Consider the following 20,698-nt stretch of genomic DNA (forward strand, 5'->3'; position numbering starts at 1 on the left):
CCCAAGGAGGGGCAGGGCTGTTTCTGCAAAGCAAAACTTGGCTGCATGTAGGCTTCCTAATTTGACTTCCTAATGAGATTTGGAAGAGGAAAGGGGAGACTAGGGTATGGGAAAACCAAAGGAAAATTCCTTTCCCTTAAGCTGGTAGCACGAGGGCAGAAGATTTGGGAGTTTGGGAAATCGGCGTTTGCCATGGATCAATCCTGTTTCACAAGGGTCCCAGGAAGTCTGAGGGGTGGGTGAAGGGTGAGAAGGTGCCCCCAAATATTTTTTTCAAGTTTTCAATAAGTCTCCTCTATCTTAAAAAAAAAAAAGAAAAAAGCTCCATCGATTCTTTCATCCTCCTGGATCTCCTGCCCAGTCTCTCTTCTTTCACAGCAAACTTCGCAGAAGAGCTGTCTGCACTCACTAATTCCATAACCTCACCTTCTGTTCACATTTCACCCTGTTCCAGGCTGTGTCCCCTCTCCCCGTTACTCAGCAGAAAGGATTCCCAGTAAGGTCACTGATGATGTTGATGAATCCAATGGGCATTGTGCAGCTCCAACCTTCTTTGATCTCAGCTACACTGGACACAGCTGGTCACTCTCTCTCTCTCTTTTTTTTTCTTTGCTTGGCCACACTGCAAGGCTTGCAGGATCTTAGTTCCCCAACCAGAGGATGAACCCTCGCCCTTGGCAGTGAAAACGTAGAGTCCTAACCACTGTACCACCGGGGACTTCCCCGCTCTCTCTGTGAATGCTTTCTTTCCTCGGTTTCCCTGATCCCGAGCTTCCTTCCCTAATCTCCTTGCTACCCTGTTTTTGCTTCCTTTGCAGGCAAGTCCTCCTCAGCATTAAATGTTAGAGCTCTCTTGGGACTCCGTTCCAAGCCCTGGACTCTCATTCTCTGGCTCTCTCTGGCATCCACGTCCTTGGTGTTGATTGTTTCCCACGCCTTGGTGACCCTCAATTTTATATCTCAGTGCAGAATTCTCCCCCTGATGTCTTATAGTTAACCGTGTTCTTGACACCTCCAATGTCTGGGTACTCTGATGTTCAAGCCACGGGGGACACAGATACCAAGCCCGCATTCCCCGAGGAGTGGAAATACTTGATACTCTACCCACGGGCAGTGGGCAGTGCACCTCACCTAAGAGGCAGTACCGACTTGTACGACGTGACCGGCATGTGGTGGCCAGTAGGTGGGCGGCTCCACATACAGGCCAGGACGGGGCCTGGACAGGGCGTTGCTACTTACACGTTGAGAGGCTGCCAGGCTGGCCACTGAGCTTTGGCTTTGATGACAGTGAGGACCTCGTCGCTCTGTAAAGAAGGACCACAGGTATTTAGTGAGGAGAGCTGGGCTCAGGGAATAAGACGGCTTTGACATGGTGACATTGTCCACCCCACACCCTTACCTGCTGCAGAGGCTACCTACCCAGGTGTGGAGACAGCCTGCCCCAGGGTGGGGGCACCCTGGAGTCTCGGCAGTCTTGTGAGGAGGGGCTGTGTCCAGGGTACCTGGTGTGTGCTGAACACCAATGGGCCCACTGAACCACACCTGAGGTTTCCATCTCAGACCCTTCCCCTTGGGAGCCAGGCTCTGACCTGCCCTCTGGCGGGGATGGCCGGACTGTGTCCAAACTGGAGGGCAGCCCATCCTCTCGGCATCCAGGCACTGGCGGGTCTGCTCCAGCCACACCTAACCCCGAGGAGCATCGCCCCCATGGCCTCCCCTGCCGTCGAGACTACTCACACTGGATCAGGCTCCCTTGGACAAGGAGGGCAACGGAAACCTGAGCCCCACACTCCTGGGCCACTCATGTTATCCTGCTCTATTTTGCTTTGGGCAGTGTGTAGGGCACCCTTAAAGCTTGAGAACCTAAGAGAATTTTTTGAAGAAGAATCTAATAAACATTGGGAAGGAGAGCCTTAATCACCAACATGAGGGAGAAAAATCAGAATGTTGTTAATCTTGCTTAGCTTCACTTTGAGGTTGGTTTGGGATTTTATTCTCAATAACACATTGGGGCTGAGGGTTTCCATATGCTTTTCAAAGTATAAGCTTCCACAGGTGCTCAAGTTCAGCTCTGGTGGGGGTTTCCTCAGAGCAGATTCAGCTGATCCCAGAGCCTGCCTTCCCCTGGCCTGGGCCCAGCAGTGGTCAGACAGCACTGTCCATGCTCCACAGGAAAGCCCAGAATGTCACCGGCAGGGGCAGGAAGAGCTTTGATGCCGACTGAACGGTCTCTGAGTTTCAGGAGGGTGGAGACTGGCTGCACTGGCCCACAGCTCTGCCTCAGTCCTTGGAGTTGTTCCTGGCAGTAGGTACCTAGCACGTATTTGGGATGAATTGGTGAACTTCTCCTTAGTTGGTGGGTACCTTGCCCAGAAAATCCCACAGCCCTGAGGGAACTATATACAATGAGGAGGTCAGAGGTGCCTCCAGGCTTAGGCCCAAAGATTATAAACAGCCTCTGGTTTGGAGCACCTAGTCTATAGCCAGGGAAGGATGGGGGAGTGGAAGATGCCTTAGAGGGGACAGTAACTCAGCTTGGCTTGGGCACCCACTGGGTGGGTGAGGCCCCCAGGGTACCCCCTCTCCCCAGAAGCTCAAAGCCTACTCCGAGCTCAAGCTTCCCTGGTGGGGGGTCCCCCCTTTCGGTCAAAAGAAACACTCTGTGAATACATAAACATGCCCACACTCACAGGTCTGCCGGGAGAGCATTTCCAAGTTCCAACAGAGTGTGTGACACTTCTCCTGGGAGATTGTTTTATTTGTTGACACTGTATCCCTCACTCACTCCTAAGACACATGTACTGAGTGATCAAGGGAAACTGCCCGACATGAAGTCACGTGTGAGAGGTGACCTGTCTCCTGAAGGCCCAAGCTGGACCCCGTGGTTGAGGTTTCCTGTGCTCAGCTCATACGTGTCCCACACTGAATTCTTTAGCTGTCCCCAGAATACGGCTATTTCTCCAGCAGCCCCACTGAGCACATCCCCAGCTGCCTGCAGCTCTCCACCTCTCACCCCTTCACAGCTGCCAGGCTCCAAGATCCACTGTGTCCACAGCCTTAGCATCTCTTAAGTCCTTCCATGGTCTCTCCTCACTGGTTGTCCTGGCTCCAGCGTCTTCTTACTTTTCCCCAGACCATCCTCCACATTGGGGCAAAACTGACCACATTCACTGCCTGCCTAAACCCTGCAACAGCTCCCCGCAAATTCCATGCTGACTTCCTTTTTTTTTTTTTTTTAAAGTAGGAATTCCTTTATTCCTCATCAAAACAGTCTAACAGTAAATGTAGATTGTATGCTTTTATTTTTACATTTAAGTTATCCTTTTTTGGATATCTCTTTCATCAGGACTCTGCCACATTTAAACATTGTCCTTCTAGCAAGAGGGTAAAATTGTACGTGAATCTTATTCAGAGAACTTGGCTGCTTGTAGCAGACCAAAAGAGCATGGAACTTAGGCAGAAGAGTGGAGAGCTTTTCCACAAACACATTTAAACTTTTTCCCAGTATAAAAACATCCATTGTTGCTTTTAGAGATAATTTTACAAATCAGAAGGTCTTACAGGATAGTCCAGCTGAAGTGTCAGCAAGTATTTTAAGTAAATCCCAATGACCTGAAATTCAAGTCCAAACTAGATATTTAGTGTTTTCTTTATTGCAAATATGAAGTCTTTAACCTGAGGTACAGAGTTGTCTTCTAGAATCTGTGTAAGGCACGGGGATATCAGTGGCGGTGACATAAACGGTAGGAGCATCCAGGATATTGAACCCAGGACCCTCCATCATCCTGGCACAGATTTAAGCTCCTACTGCCAACTGTGACCAGCCCCCTTCCACAATAACAAGGTGTCTGCTCTTCACGACATTGGTTTCTATTGTTTCAGTGTCCATTGGTCTGATGGTCTGCAAACGTATCAACTCATATTCAAGTCCCTCTGTAGATAGCATTGGTGAGCTTCTAAGCAGTGGCTAACAGGTCTTGAATGAGAAACTATGGTTGCACATGTACCCTGCCTTTCTAGTTTGGCTTTTCCTAAAGGGATCAGATAATCTTTTGACTGAGCTCCTGGGGAAGTTCAAAAGGAACTTTATATATCAGTTCACCTCCAGCACCACCACTGGACTTACCCTGAATGGCAGATTTAATAAGTCCTTTTGTGTCCTCTGAATTCCAGGGACTGACCACCTTTAAGCCTGGGAAGTGCTCATACCAGGCAGCAAAGCACTGTGAGTATTGGGCAGCTATGCTTGCTGGGGCGCCACTGGGCTCCCTGAAGACTAAGGGCACCGGCTGAAGGCCTCCTGACGTGTAATAGGTCTTGGTAGCTGAGTTTATAAGCTGGTAAATGGCTTGCATAAAAGGGTATAAATTCACAAGTGGGCCTTAACCCAGCCAGAACTGCACCTACAGCAATTCCAGCAAAACCCAACTCTGATACGGGAGTATCTATGGTCCTCTTATCTCCATATTTTTTCCACAGGCCTTGACTAACCCCATCGTACAGGGCAACTTCTTCCCCAAGTAGAAATACCTTCCCAGCTCTTTCCATCTCCTCCTCCATACCTTGATTTCCAGCCTCATGAACTGTCACCTGCAGTGTGGCCGGTGTGCTCTGGGGGAACCCCTCCTTAGCAGACCAGAGACCTGCTCAAGGAGTCTCCACACCAACCCAGCAACCATGGCCATCCTGACCATGTCCTCTACCTGCTGCTGAATCCACAGCGATTTCTTAATTCCCAAGTTTTGCCTACACGGCCTGCATCATCCAGGTTTTTCTTTGATTTTTAATTTCAGAATAATACACGCTTTTTGTGGGAAAATTTAGCATCACAGAAGCACAGTGTAAATGCTGAGCACTCCACTCTAGCATCTATCCTGCCTTCTGCCACCTCCCTCTCCAGAATGTTACAGTGTGGTACATATCATCCCAGATCTTTTACTATACTTAGGCACAACGTGCATGCGTGTGTATGTGTGTGTGTGCGTGTGTGCATAAACATTAGATACATCCTTTCCCACAAAAACTGCATCATATTGAAATCTCATTCTGCACCATGATTTTTACATTTTCCCCTTACTATCATATCATGAAAAACTTTCCTTGTTGGTACCTATGGCATCTGAGCTTTCCTTTTGTTGATTTTGAGAGCATTTGAGATCCTCAAATTAGGGTAAGCCAGGTCAAGACTAAGAAAAAGAAATCCAAGCACGAGATCCAAGTTATGAGATACTGTCTGATGAGAGTCCTTTTGCCCTTGAAGAAATACTTTACTAAAAAAAGTAGGGACTTTCCTGGTCGTGCAGTGGATAAGAATCTGCCTGCCAGTGCAGGGACTTGGGTTTGATCCCTGATCTGGGAAGACCCCACATGCTGCGGAGCAACTAAGCCCATGCTCTACGACTGCTAAGCCTGTGTGTTCTAGAGCCACCAGCTACCACAGCTGAAGCCCTCACTCCAGTAGCCTGTGCTCTGCCGCAAGAAGCCACCGCAGTGAGAAGCCTGCGCGCTGCAGCGATGAGTAGCCCTTGCGCCCCACAACTAGAGAAAGCCCACATGCAGTAAGGAAGACCCAGTGCAACCAAATAAATAAAAATAATAATAATTAAAAAAAGTCAACATGGGTGGAGTTAAGGGAGCGCTAGTTTAGCTGGCTGGCCCTGCAGACATACCTTGTATTACAATGAAACCCTGGTTGTCAAGTTGCAACTAATGACACCTTGATTTTGCCTTCGTAGTATATAACTCAGAAATTGTTGAGGCTCTCCGTTAGTGTTTGTTTATGGTACTGGCATTCCATATTTAGAGCCACGGAGGCTCCAAGGATGGTTGTCCATGTGTGCAAGCCTTAGAATAGCTTCTTCCTGTCTGTTGTTTCATCTTATGGTTACATACCTTCTGCATGATTGATTGTGTTATCCAATGAAATAAGAGCACAGGAACCATTTGGAAAAATGTATTTGAGAAACTAAACATTTTTCTTTCTTTTTTTAAAAAAATATTTATTTCATTTATTCATTTTGCTGCACCTGGTCTTAGTTGTGGTGTATGAGATCTATTTCCCTGAGCAGGGCTCAAACCTGGGCTCCCTGCATCAGGAGTGCAGAGTCTTAGCTGCTGGGCCACCAGGGAAGTCCTTAAATATTTTTCTTAAAGAAGAACCAAAGCTCTTCAGGATTGGAGAGAGTCTGGCCTGTTCACAGCCAAATCCAAGTGCTGTGGATACTTAGTAAATCGGTGGAAAAGCAAAGCCACACCATTTTTTTTTTTTGATGTATGTGTAGAATTCTATAGCATGGATGTTCTCTTATTTAACTGGCATTATTGGTGGATATTTGTTTCTGTACATGATGCTCTACTGAACACTTGTGAATGTATTTCTTTCTTTATATGTCATAAACTTCCACGAATGATCCAACAACGAAGCAAACTGACAATTTTGGTGGCACCTACCAAACTGTCCTCCAAATGTCTGTACCAACTGTTACTTCTTCAAGTATATGTGTGCGCCAAGGTTTTTACAACTTTGGGCACACTGGATACGATCAATCTTTTTCATCTTTACTAATCCAGCAGGCAGGAAAGTAGCGTGGTTGTGGACATAAGCCCTAGTTATTATACCTGAATTCAAACCCTGATGGCACCATGACTAGCTCTGTGTCCTTTAGTGAGACTGATTTCCTTTAGCTCTCTCATCTCTGAAATGTTGAGTTAAACAGTGTATCTACCGCCTAGTGTTATTATGGGGACAAAATGACCTAATTCAAGTAATGTGCTAATCCTATGCCTGTATTAGCATCAGTACTAGTTACTATTCTTATTCTTTTTTTATTTAGATAAAAAATATTTATTTTTACTTATTTGGTTGCACTGGGTCTTAGTTGCAACATGCAGGATCTAGTTCCCTGATCAGGGATCAAACCTGCGTCCCCTGCATTAGTAGAGAGAAGTCTTGGCCACTGGACCACAAGAAAAGTCCCTATTCTTATTCATATTTAGGCCACACTGGTAGTAGAACCGATTTGTACCACCTGAGTACAGAGGATGGCGTACTCAGTGACAGCTGCAAAGCCACGAAGCCTCAGGAGAATGTCCCTTATTTAAAGGTTCGTGTAGCTGGGAGAGCCTTGGATGGGGCACTGGGGGACCAGGTATTTTACATTCTGAAGACTGAAGGACCTAAATTCAGAGCAAGTAACCCAAACTTCAGACTTAAATGAAAAACTCCTTTAACAAGTCTCTAAGGCCCAGAAAGGATCTTTCAAGAATCCTTATAGCCCTTATCCATCTCCCACAGGAGCGTTTTCAAACAAAGTATTTCAGGGCACTCACAGTTCACACCTCATCTGCATGATGTTAGCACTTTCCCAGAACTATGCCAATTAAAATAAAAGTCCTCCAAGAAAGGACAGGGTACTCATATCCACCTTCACAGGGATGCGTTCTTTCATTTTGCTTTTGTAAACATACTGATGGTCTTACAGCTGTACTCACACTTCCATCTGCATGAACCAAATGGGAATCACACAGCCTAAATCAGGCCACGGGCTGAGGTCAGGTTTGGAGAAAGGGGGATTTGTGCAGTGTGAAAACAGGTCTGGGACAGGTCAGAGGCAGAAATCACATGGATATCAAGAAATGTCAAGTCTGAGCAGAGCAGACAGGCAGAACGTGGCTCTGGGGGGCCAAGGCCATTTGTCTAAACAAGCCTTACCCCACACTGACCGTCCATGCCCTCCAGAACCAGCTCCGGAAGCAGGAAAGCTTGGTCATCTCATCCATGCTCACAGTAACACGCGAGGCTGTCACCTCCACCTGCATCACTCTTCACCTCCTCTTTGTTCCTATACCTTCCTGGCTCCTATCTTTTGCCTTTGTCTCGCAGTCCTGAACTACAACCTGCTTCTTCATTCTAAGGCCCTCTATGCTCCGGACAGCACTAAAGCTAAGCTTCCTCACCATCGCAGGTCCTGCCCTAGATCAGCAAGAAGAGAAATGGGATGCAATCCATAATCATAGACAGAATGAACAGAATGAACAGAAACATGTAGAAACACACAATGACCACAGGAACCTAGTTTCTAGGTGCCAGGCACCTTGCTAATTACCTGATATCTAGTATCTTGTTCCCTGGAGAAGGAAATGGCAACCCAGTCCAGTATTCATGCCTGGAGAAACCCATGGACGGAGGAGCCCGGCAGGCTACTGTCTGTCTATGGGGTCGCAAAGAGTCAGACATGACTGAAGCAACTTAGCACACAGTATCTCATTTAAATTCTTAGGACGCATCTGCAAGGAAGGTATATACTTTTTAATCCTCAGAAACACATTTCTTCAGCCAAATTAGGTACAGGTTAGTCAATGGCAGGTCTAGAGTTCAAACCTCAGCCTGACTCTGGAGACCACGTTTGTCAGCCTGTGAATGCAGGCGGAGGGGGCAGGAGGGTGAGGCTCTCTTGGAAAAGGCCCCACACCTGCCTCTTGCCCCCCACATTCTCCCCTCTCCTCACCCCTCACTGGGCTTCTGCTGTCCTTCAGGGCATGTCCTAACCTACCCTGAGTTCTGAAAATTGCAGCCTCATGGGTGAGGGTGGAGGGGGTGGGGGAAGGATTCTCAAACAGTTTCACAATGCTGTTCATGTTAATGCTGTCCTGAGAACTGGTTCTGGCAAAGAAGGGGGAGGACAGGGTCCTTGAGTTGGAGAGACACCACTGCTACTAAAGGGAAGGGAAGCTAATGACCCTAAATGTGTTTCCCCATATATCAGCTCGCTTCTTAGGAAGACCTTTGGGAATCGCTACCATTTCCTTCTGCAGATGAGGAACCTGAGGGCCAGGGAGGTCAAGTGACTTGTAAAGACCATCCAGCGATCGTGGTTCCTATACAGACATGCCTGACTCCAAAGCTCAGACTCTTTCCACTTTCCCTCACAATTCCTCCTCTCTAGCTCCCTCTCACCACGCTACCCCCCGCCCCCCGACTTCTGCTTGCTTTTCAGTGAGACCATGGCTGCCCCTGGTTGATAGTTTTCTCTACAGAGCCCTTGCTGTGAGGCACAGGGTCACCCGATTCCCTCTGGAAGGGCAGCACCTGTCATCTTGTGTAAAGATTCAGTGAGCAGTGTTTGGTTCCATTATTTGCCTCTACCCTTTCCCAGAATTTCCACTAACCACCCATAAAAAATATCAGTCCTGATGGCTTCCACCTCTGAGGGGGACTTTTTCATCCTTGCTTGAGTGTCCTCGTGAGGAACAGCAGGAAATGAGCCTTTTTATGAGGCGATAATGGAGCCAGAAGCATCTTTAAAATCAATTGTGCCTAACACGTCCTCCCATCATTTCAACAGGTTCTGGGTTTAGTGGGTCATAAATAAAAACAGACAGCTCACATTCAGTGAGCTCTACAGTTTGCCTGTGGTCTCCTGTGGGCTGTACCATAGTCCTCTGAGGAAGGCAGGCAAGTGGTCCCCCTTTCTCACAGGAAGTGAGTGAGACTCGCCTCTCTCCCTGCCAAAGGTCAGTGCCCAGCTTGTAGCTTCCGTGACCATCTGACACAGCTGCTCACTCCCTCTGCCTTGAAACAGGTTCTGGTCTAGCGCCTGCTGGCTCCTCATTTTCTCCTCAGCTCGTTCCTTCTCAGCCTCCTGTGCTGACCCTCTTCATCTTTCTGCAAACACTGAAGTGTCCCCGGCCTCAAGCTCTCTGTGCTCTTCTCTTTTCTAGCCACACTGCCTTAGTGATTTCTCTTGTCCTATGCCTTAAAATATGAGTTATGTATATACTGAAGACTCCCAAACTGTCATCTTCCTCTCATCCCCGCCTCTGAACTCCAGCTTGTATACCAGCTGCCTAACACTTTCATCTGGATGTTGAATTGGTATCTCACATTCAGTGTGTCTGAAACCAAGTTCCTGATCTTCCCCTCCTCAAACCTGTGTGTGTGCGTAGTCACTCAGTTGTGTCCAGCTCTTCTGTGACCCCGTGGACAATAGCCCACCAGACTCCTCTGTCCATGGGCTCCTCTAGGCAAGAATACTGGAGTGGGTAGCCATTCCCTTCTCCAGGAGATCTTCCCCACCCAGGCAGCAAACCCAGGTCTCTTGCATTGCAGACAGATTCTTTACCGTCTGAGCCACCAGTAAAGCTGCGCTCCTCTCCAAATCTGGCTTTTCTCATTGTAAACATCGCATTGAATGCCAAAGCCATCCTTCTAGTTTATCAACCTTGATGCTTCTCTCACTCCACATCTGATCCTTCAGCACACCTGTCAACTGCACTTCTAAAATGCATTGTTGAGCCAATAACTGTGTGTCACCATCGCTGGAGCACGGGCCGGACTGCACCTCCCTGTGTCCCTGGCACCATCTTGGTCCAAGCCACGTGGCATCATCATTAGCTGGGATTAAATGTGTTGCAACTGCTTCCTGGCTGGTCTCTCTGCCTCTTCCCTCACCCTCTTCCAGGCTCTTCTTCACACAGTAGCTGCATCATGCCGTTTTTCTGGTCAAAACCCTCTAATGGCATCACGTTGCACAGGAAATGGGGACCTCGGCCGTGGCCCCCGTGGCCCGTCATGATCTGCTCTGCCCCCCTGTTACCTCACCAGCTTCCTCTTTTATTACTCCCCCTCTTGCTCACTTTGCTTCAGCCACCTGGACATCTCCTCAGATATGCTAGACACGCCTAGCACTTGCAGTGCCCTGAGCCTGGGGAGATGTCCTCTTAGATACTAGAGCACTCATTCCTCTGTCTCCTTCATGTCTTTGCTCAAATGTCACCTTCTCAGTGAGGCCTCTGCTGACCACACTGTTCAAAATAGCAATTCCCTGCCCCTTCCTCAACCTGGCACACTGCTCTCACTTTATCTGATTGTCTTTTCTCCATAACATTTGTTACCATCTGGTATACTAAGATCCCCTAGAGGAGGCCATGGCAACTCCAGTATTCTTGCCTGCAGAATCCCCGTGGACAGAGGAGCCTGGCAGGCTACAGTCCATAGGGCTGCAAAGAGTTTGGCACAACTGAAGCAACTTAACGCACACGGTATCCCGTGTATTTCGCTTTCTTACCTTTTATCATGGATCTTCCCCTACTAGAACAGGCATTTTCTATGGGCAAAGGCTTTGTCTATTCTGCTCACTCACTGCTGTACTATCAGTGTTTAGAGTATGCTCAATCTTTGCTTTTTTAAAGATTTTTTTTGATGTGGACCACTTTTAAAGTCTTCATTGAGTCTGTTACAATATTGTTTCTGTTTTGTTTTGGGTTTTGAGGGGCACAAGACAAATGGGACCTTAGTTCCCCAACCAGGGATTGAACCCAATCCCCTGCATTGGAAGAGGAGTCTTAACCTCTGGGCCACTAGGGAGGTCCCAGTCTTTGCTGTTTGAATGAGAGGCTATGATTAGGCAGTGTCTGGTGTCTTTTTTAATCCCAGGACTCTATGGCCCAGTGCGGAGCTAGAGCTGAGTAAAGTGACACCAACAGACGTGGGTGCTGAGCTAGTGGGCACTGGGTGAGCTGTGGAGAGTGCCAACCACAGACCTGGCACTAATAAAAGGAAGAGGAAGGGATAGGGCCTCCGTAGGACCCACAGTCAGCTGCAAGGCTCTGAGTCTGCCTCAGATGGACGCCCCAGTGACCTAGGCTGACTGTTTATAAGTGCCGAGAGCCCACCTTGCATCCCGGAAGCTGCTGCCGTCATAAGCTACTGTCTGATTAGCTATTTCAAAGCCAGAGAAGGTATCTGAAGCCCATTAACAGACCTGCAAGAAGGTGATGTGGTTTCACAGAAGCATTTCAAATTCAATTTCTTTTTATTTCTTTTCAAACACAGCCTGTAATTCTGATGGGAAAATTGCATAATGCCTGTTGGAGATAATAATTTTCCTGCAAGATGGTTTTGTGAAAGCAGCTTGGTGTTTCTGACTCAGGAGAGGAAGGGCCCATCAGAGAGCCACCTGGGCCTGCCCACTGCCCTTGTACCCACACCTGTCTCTGGCAGGTGTAAGCTCTGAGGACGGGCATCACCCTGATGGACGGGCATGACCTGAAGCAAAGGCCAGCCTTCTGTGTGCCTCTGTTACCACAGGCATCAATTCAGCTTGTTCTTTGGTGACCAAAGTGCCAATCCTGGGCTTAACCTCCCTTTTGGACTTTCATGTATCCTTTAGGATTATGAAAGTCTGCCTCTCCTCCGATTCAACAGGGAGCTGAAGGGGTAGATGGGGCCTGTCTGTGTTTCCCATCCCAGCCCCTCTTCCCCACCTTCTGCCCTATCTCCAGCACTTAACATTAGTGCTGGGGTCAGAGCGGAGAAGTAAGAAAGGGGCCGGGCCAGGAAAGATTCTGACATCAACCAGGGGAGAGGAGGCTGAGCTGGGCTGTCTGCTCCCAACAGGTGGGGGCTCCAAGGAAGTCGGGCTGGAGCCAGGGAGGGAGGAAGAGCCAAGCCAGCACCTGTAAGACAACCTGTAAGGGCCTTGACCCTAACCCTGCCCCTGGGAGCATCTTGTTGGGGGTGTGTGTGTGTGTCTTAAGTGAAGTGAAAGTGAAGTCGCTCAGTCGTGTCTGACTCTTTGTGACCCCGTGGACGATAGCCTACCAGGTTCCTCCAATCATGGGATTCTCTAGGCAAGAATACTGGAGTGGGTTGCCATTTCCTTCTCTAGGGGATCTTCCTGACCCAGGGATCAAACCCGGTTCTCCCGGATTGCAGGCAGATGCTGTACCCTCTGAGCCACCAGGGAAGCCCAAGGTGCAGCATTTGACATCGCTTGCTCCTCTTCCCTGTCTCCCCCTCCCCACCTTCCTCTGAAGACAGTTCCCATTTAGTCCTGGGAGCCATTATGAGGGCAGGGGCTGGACTGTGTTCCTGTCTGTGTCCCCAGCACTGGCCTGGTCTGGGGAGCTGTACAGGGGATGATTAAGAATGAATAATAGATTAGTTAATTAATTAATTAATGACGAGCTAGAGGAAGCCTCTGGCCTTCACTGCCCTCTTAGGGGCACCCTTGCAAGTTCTATGAACTCGGATGCTGCCGCAGGGCTTCTGAGTAGATAGTGAGGATTCTGCTGACTATGGCGGGGGTGTAAACCGTAGGAGGGCAGGCAGGACCCAGGGAGGCCGGTCAGGTGACACGGGATCATGAGAGAGCAATGGCAGGGGTGGGAAGATGTCAGATGCAAGACATTATTTTAAAGGGAGCAGCAACAGGATCTGCTGGTGGGTTGGACGTGGGGTGTAAAACAAAGAGGGGTCAAGGATGACTCTGAGTGGAGGTGTCAAGTAGGCAGTTGGATACGTGAGGCTGGGGTTCAATGGAGTAGTCCAGGCAGGAGGTGAATTTGAAAGTGTGTATAGGTGTTAGTTCTAGAAGGTCTTGTAGGTCATCATAGAACTGTTCAGCTTCAGCTTCTTCAGCATTACTGGTTGGAGCACAGTCTTGGATTACTGTGATACTGAATGGTTTGCCTTGGAAACGAACAGAGATCATTCTGTTGTTTTTGAGATTGCATCCAAGTACTGCATTTCTGACTCTTTCACTGACTATGAGGGCTACTCCATCTCTTCTAAGGGATTCTTGCCCACAGTCTTAGATATAATGGTCATCTGAGGTGGGAGGGGGTTCAGGATGGGGAACACATGTACACCCGTGGCAGATTCATGTTGCTGTATGGCAAAACCAATACAATATTGTAAAGTAATTAGCCTCCAATTAAACTAAAGAAATTTATATTAAAAATAAAATTAATTAATTAAAAAAAAATAATGGTCATCTGAGTTAAATCCACCCATTCCAGTCCATTTTAGTTGGCTGATTCCTAAAATGTCAATGTTCACTCTTGCCATCTCCTGTTTGACCACTTCCAATTTGCCTTGATTCATGGACCTAATATTCCAGGTTCCTATGCAATATTGTACTTTACAGAATCAGACTTTACTTTCATCACCGGTCACATCCACAACTGCGTATTGTTTTTGCTTTGACTCCGTCTCTTCATTCTTTCTGGAGTTATTTCTCCTCTGATCTCCAGTAGCATATTGGGCACCTACCGACCTGAGGAGTTCATCTTTCAGTGTCCTTTCTTTTTGCCTTTCCATTATGTTCATGGGGTTCGCAAGGCAAGAATACTGAAGAGGTTTGCCATTCCCTTCTCCAGTGGACCACATTTTGTCAGAACTCTCCACCATGACCTGTCCATCTTGCGTGGCCCTACACGGCATGGCTCATAGTTTCATTGAGTTAGATAAAGCTCTGGTCCATGGGATCAGTTTGATTAGTTTTCTGTGATTGTTGTTTTCATTCTGTCTGCCCTCTGATGGAGAAGGATAAGAGGCTTATGGAAGTTTCCTGATGGGAGAGACTGAGTGGGAAATTGGGTCTTGTTCTGATGGGCAGGGCCATACTCAGTAAGTCTTTAATCCAATTTTCTGTTGATGGGTAGGGCTGTATTCCCTCCCTGTTGTTTGACCTGAAACCAAAGTATGGTGGAGGTAATGAAGATAATGGCAACCTCCTACAAAAGGTCAGGTGCACGCACTGCCCAGTCAGTGCCCCCGACCCTGCAGCAGGCCACTGCAGACCCACACCTCTGCCATTCCTCTGACTGGACTGCAAAAGTAGGAAGTCAAGAGATACCTGGAGTAACAGGCAAATTTGGCCTTGGAGTACAAAACAAAGCAGGGAAAAGTCTAACAAGGTTTTGTCAAGAGAACGCACTGGTCATAGCAAACACCCGCTTCCAACAAAACCAAGAGAAGACAACACATGGACATCACCAGATGTCAAACTGATATCAGATTGATTATATTCTTTGCAGCCAAAGATGGGGAAGCTCTATACAGTCAGCAAAAACAAGACTAGGAGCTGACTGTGGCTCAGATCATGAACTCCTTATTTCCAAATTCAGACTTCAATTAAAGAAAGTTGGAAAACCACCAGGCCATTCAGGCATGACCTAAATCAAATCACTTATGATTATAAAGTTGAAGTGACAAATATATTCACAGAATTAGATCTGAGAGACTGCCTGAAGATCTATGGATGGAGGTTTGTGACATTGTACAGGAGGCAGGGATCAAGACCATCCCCAAGAAAAAGAAATACAAAACGCCCTCTGAGGAGGCCTTACAAATAGCTGAGAAAAGAAGAGAAGCTAAAGACAAAGAAGAAAAGGAAAGATATACCCACCTGAATGCAGAGTTCCAAAGAATAGCAAGGAGAGATAAGAAAGCCTTCCTAAGTGATCAATGCAAAGAAATAGAGGAAAACAACAGAGTGGGAAAGACTAGAGATCTCTTCAAGAAAATTAGAGATACCAAGGGAACATTTCAGGCAAAGATGGGCACAATAAAGGACAGAAATGGTATGGACCTAACAGAAGCAGATGATATTAAGAAGAGGTGGCAAGAATACACAGAAGAACTATACAACAAAAAAAAAAAATACATGATCCAGATAACCATGATGGTGTGATCACTCCTCTAGAGCCAGATATCTTGGAATGTGAAGCCAAGTGGGCCTTAGGAAGCATCACTACAAACAAAGCTAGTGGAGGTGATGAATTCCAATTGAGCTGTTTCAAATCCTGAAAGATGATGCTGTGAAAGTGCTGCATGCTGCACTCAATATGCCAGCAAAATTGGAAAATGCAGCAGTGGCCACAGGACTGGAAAAGGTGTTTTCATTCCAATCCCAAAGAAAGGCAATGCCAGAGAATGCTCAAACTACTGCACAGTTGCACTCGTCTCACACACTAGCAAAGCAATGCTCAAAATTCTCCAAGCCAGGAGATATGAACAGTAATACATGAACCATGAACTTTCTGATGTTCAAGCTGGATTTAGAAAAGGCAGAGGAACCAGAGATCGAATTGCCAACATCCGTTGGATCATTGGAAAAGCAAGAGAGTTCCAGAAAAACATCTACTTCTGCTTTATTGACTACACCAAAGCCTTTGACTGTGTAGATCACAATAAACTGTGGAAAATTCTTAAGGAGATGGGAATACCAGACCACCTGACCTGCCACCTGAGAAATTTATATGCAGGTCAAGAAGCAACTGGGCATGTTAGAAATGGACATGGAAAAACAGACTGGTTCCAAATCGGGAAAGGAATACGTCAAGGCTGTATATTGTCACTCTGCTTATTTAAATTGTATGCAGAGTATATCATGTGAAATGCCAGGCTGGATGAAGCACAAGCTGGAATCAAGTTTGCCAGGAGAAATATCAATAACCTCAGATATTCAGATGACACCACCATTATGGCAGAAAGCAAAGAAGAACTGAAGAACCTCTTGATGAAAGTGAAAGTGGAGAGTGAAAAAGTTGGCTTAAAGCTCAACATTCAGAAAACTAAGATCATGGCATCTGGTCCCATTACTTCATGGCAAGTAGATGGGGAAACAGTGGAAACAGTGTCAGACTTAATTTTTCTGGGCTCCAAAATCACTTCAGATGGTGACTGCAGCCATGAAATTAAAAGAAGCTTGCTCCTCAGAAAAAAAGCTATGACCAACCTAGACAACATACTAAAAAACAGAGACATTACTTTGCCAGCAAAGGTCTGTCTAGTCAAAGCTGTGGTTTTTCCAGTGGTCATGTATGGATGTGAGAGTTGGACTATAAAGAAAGCTGAGCGCTGAAGAACTGATGCTTTTGAACTGTGGTGCTGGAGAAGACTTTTGAGAGTCTCTTGGACTGCAAGGAGATTCAACCAGTCCATCCTAAAGGAAATCAGTCCTGAATATTCATTGGAAGGACTGATGCTGAAGCTGAAACTCCAATACTTTGGCCACCTGATTCAAAGAACTGACACACTAGAAAAGACCCTGATGCTGGGAAAGATTGAAGGCAGGAGGAGAAGGGGATGACAGAGGATGAGATGGTTGGATGGCATGAGTTTGAGTAAGCTCTGGGAATTGCTGATGGATGCGGAAGCCTGGTGTGCTGCAGTCCATGGGGTTGCAAAGATTCGGAGATGACTGAACTGAACTGAACTGGGTATATAGGTGCTTGTCAAAGTCAAGAGGCAGAGAACCTGGGCAGTGAGTGTAGATAGACAGAGGGTGGGAAGAGCCAGAGAGGGAACAGCCGGAGAGACAGGAGGATACTAGAACCTGCCCCCAGGGCCTCTTCTGAGCCCTTGTACTGCCTCCACTGCCCCCACTCACTGCCCCCAGGTACTTGTAGAGTGTCACCCTGCAGCCAGCCCTGCTACCCTCTCAGTGCTGCCACCACTGCCCCTCTGGTCACTTCTGGAAATTCAACTGAAGAAAGGGCTTCCTTGATAACTCGGTTGGTAAAGAATCCACCTGCAATGCAGGAGACCCTGGTTTGATTCCTGGGTCAAGAAGATCCCTTGGAGAAGAGATAGGCTACCCACTCCAGTATTTGTGGGCTTCCCTTGTGGCTCAGCTGGTAAATAATCCACCTGCAATGAGGGAGACCTGGGTTTGATCCCTGGGTTGGGAAGATCCCCTGGAGAAGGGAAAGGCTACCCACTCCAGTATTCTGGCCTGGAGAATTCCATGGACTGTATAGTCCAGGGAGTCGCAAAGAGTTGGACACGACTGAGCGACTTTCATTTCACTTTAGGAAAGACAGTGGAGCCAGCAAGCCCAGACAGCACTTTGCAGAAAGACAGTCAGCTGGAAGGGAGAAATCAAGTAAAACAGCAGTAGTAGGAAGGACATGCAACTATTCCTTTGAAGATGAGTGATACTAGGGCAATTTGCATGGAGGAGGATATCATCCCATACAACAAGAGAAACTGTTGTTACAGGAGAGAGAGGGGCACTTGTAGGCTTGAGGTCCTTGAAAATAACAATGACCCTATATGCGAGACAGCAAAAAGAGACACAGATAAAAAGAACAGAATTTTGGACTCTGTGGGAGAAGGCAAGGGTGGGATGATTTGAGAGAATAGCACTGAAACATGTATATTACCATATGTGAAATAGATCGCCAGTCCAGGTTTGATGCATGAGATAGGGTGCTCAAAGCTGGTGCACTGGGACAACCCTGAAGGATGGGATGGGGAGGGAGGTGGGAGGGGGTTCAGGATGGGAGACACATGCACACCCATGGCTGATTCATGTGAAAGTATGGCAAAAGCCACTACAACACTGTAAAGTAGTTAGCCTCCAATTAAAATAAATAAATTAATTAAAGAATAAATAAAAGCACTAAGAACATAAAAAAAAAAAAAAAAGATTGGAAGAGCTGAGATCCGGACCCAAGATGGAGGGGGCGGTGGCCTTCCAGCCATCTCAGAAGGATGGAGGAGGAAGCAGTGGACAACAATCACTGATGCTCAATTGCAGGCAGTGCTGGGGGCCCAGCATGAGGATTCATTCATCCAGCAAATAACTGCCGAGTCCCTACTCTGCCAGGTTCGGCTCTGAGTGCCAGAGACAGAGCCCTGAACGAGTGAGACACCAATTCAACCCCTGCCCTCATGGAGCTTTCTGACTAGGGCAGGAGGCGGTCCCAAACAAAGAACAGTGACAGATTGTATGAGACTTGAGTGGCTCCCTGAAGGAAAAAAGTGTGGCGTGGGGGAATGAGAGGGAGGCCGGAGTTGGATGGGGAGGGATGTGGCAATTTTCAGTAGAGATATAGGTGCTAGTGTATATGTCAAGAACCAGGAAAGAACTCTAACAAGATGAAAATATGCCTTACATTCTAAAGTGTGAGAATGAAAGTTTCAGTTGCTCAGTCATATAGGATACTTTGTGACCTCATGGACTGTAGAACACCAAGCTGCTCTGTCCATGGAATTCTCCAAGCAAAAATACTGGGATGGGTTGCCATTTCCTTCTCCAGGGGATCTTCTCAACCCAGGGATCGAAGCTGGGTCTCCTACATTGCAGGCAGATTCTTTTCCATAAAGTAAGGTCTTCAAAATTAAAATTTAACATAACAATATCATAGGAATTTAGAGAGAGAGAAGCAAAAAAAGAAAACAAAACACATAATCCCTCCCTCCTAACTTAGCAGCCATCATCAATGAGTATATTCATTTTTGTATTTGTGTCATTGTCACATGGTTGAAATCATAGCTCACACACACATTTTCTTTATCCTTGCCATTTCCTTGTATCATGGGAGCCAGACTATTATACAAATAGATTGTTATACAAGCCATTATATGCCTTGCTTTCTAATATAGTATATTTTAGAGATAATCTCCCCACCAGTATAACTCTTTTAATGATGAGCCCAAAGGCCACATACAAATATAAAAGTAAACATGTATATATTTTGGTATCTTTTTTTTTTTTTACACCGTTATATAGTATTTTGGGCTCTTTATCTATTTGTATAATAATCTAGTTACCATGTTACAAAGAAATGATAGAGATAAAGAAAATATATGTGCATATGCTTATGTGTGCGCATGTGTGCGCACCCGTGCATGCTTTTATTTTCATTTGCCTAAATTAGAAGGAACAGAAGAACTTCACAAAGACAAGGTGCCCCAGGGGAGAGGAACTGGGCAACCAGGGAGCAGGAACAACTTTTCACAGATTAACTTTGTTCTGCTTTTGAATTTTGAACCATCCAAATATATTGCCATTAAAAAAGTCATGAGGAAAAGTTACTCCAAGGCTGCTCGCTGCGGCTTTCTCATCTGGAGAAATATCCACGAAGGCTTTGGAGGCAGCATTTGAGGCAAGCACGGAGTGCAAATGTGGTGGGATGAACATCTAGAGGTGATGGACTGGGAGCCAGGGCAGCGGCCAAGCAGGTGGGGAGAGGGGACAGAAGTGCCCGCAGAGGGACGAAATTGATAAGACATCTGATGGGTTCCTTACTTGGCTATTTTAAAGCCTGTTGGATTTTGTTATGCCTTGGTGTTGTTGTGTAGTTGCCAAGTCATGTCTGACTCTTTTCATGGACTGTATCCCGCCAGGCTCCTCTGTCCATCGGATTTCCCAGGCAAGAATACTGGAGTGGGTTGTTAAACCTTATTATTTTTAAAATAAAAGCTGTTTCAAAAAGAAACGAGAATTGATTTGCACACCAACACCTCCCTCCCCTCTCTCCCCTTAGAGACTGTCAGCCGGTTTTGCTGGGTCCTTACATATGATAACATTTTGCTTCATCATCTCCCTCCATCTACTGATTTCCATAAAAAGCTTTCAAATTATTAAGTAATGAAGCTCTAAATGACCTGGAGGAGGGAGAAGCCAGCTGCCTCAAGGTGCTCAGCACGTTAGCATCAAATCAGTTTCCAGAAGTGTCGATCTCTTAAACGGTGCTATTTAAATGCAAAGGAACAGCTTGATCAGCTGTAAAGCTTAACTCTTTTCATTCCTGAGCCCCCCAAATACTCACAGAGGTTTGGGGAGACACTGGGGACGGAAGAGAAACTGTGTGTCTAGTGGACATGGAAGGGGTATCCCTACCAGGAAATTAGGGTCACACACACACAGCTGGGCTCTGCCCGACTTTCCCTGGCAACAGAAGTTTCCCTGACAGTAAAACTCCCCTTCTAGTTATTACTGTAACATCACAGAGCAGGGGCTAAAGGGTGGTGTGGTGGAACAAGGCAGACCCAAGTCCATTTCTCGGCTCTGCCATTTATGCGCTGTGTTAGTTTGGGGAAGTTGCTCATCCTTTCTGAGCAGGTATCTCAGTGTGTAAAACATGTATTTGTTGAGTTCCTTCTATGGTCAGAAACTGCGCT

The 20,698-nt window shown here is 46.8% G+C and overlaps 1 protein-coding gene and 1 pseudogene across 1 annotated transcript in view; both read right to left on the bottom strand.

Moving 5' to 3' along the window:
* SPON1 (spondin 1) overlaps positions 1-20,698 on the bottom strand; it is a 310,921-nt gene that overhangs the window by 19,574 nt on the left and 270,649 nt on the right. Inside the window, exon 7 of the mRNA XM_068988301.1 lies at positions 1,240-1,304. Coding sequence (XP_068844402.1) covers positions 1,240-1,304 — 65 coding nt within the window. The remainder of the gene's footprint in view (positions 1-1,239; positions 1,305-20,698) is intronic.
* On the bottom strand, positions 3,631-4,685 carry LOC138093099 (pyruvate dehydrogenase E1 component subunit beta, mitochondrial-like; annotated as a pseudogene).

Source organism: Capricornis sumatraensis, chromosome 16 (assembly GCF_032405125.1).
Source record: "Capricornis sumatraensis isolate serow.1 chromosome 16, serow.2, whole genome shotgun sequence".
NCBI classification, from domain to species: domain Eukaryota; kingdom Metazoa; phylum Chordata; class Mammalia; order Artiodactyla; family Bovidae; genus Capricornis; species Capricornis sumatraensis.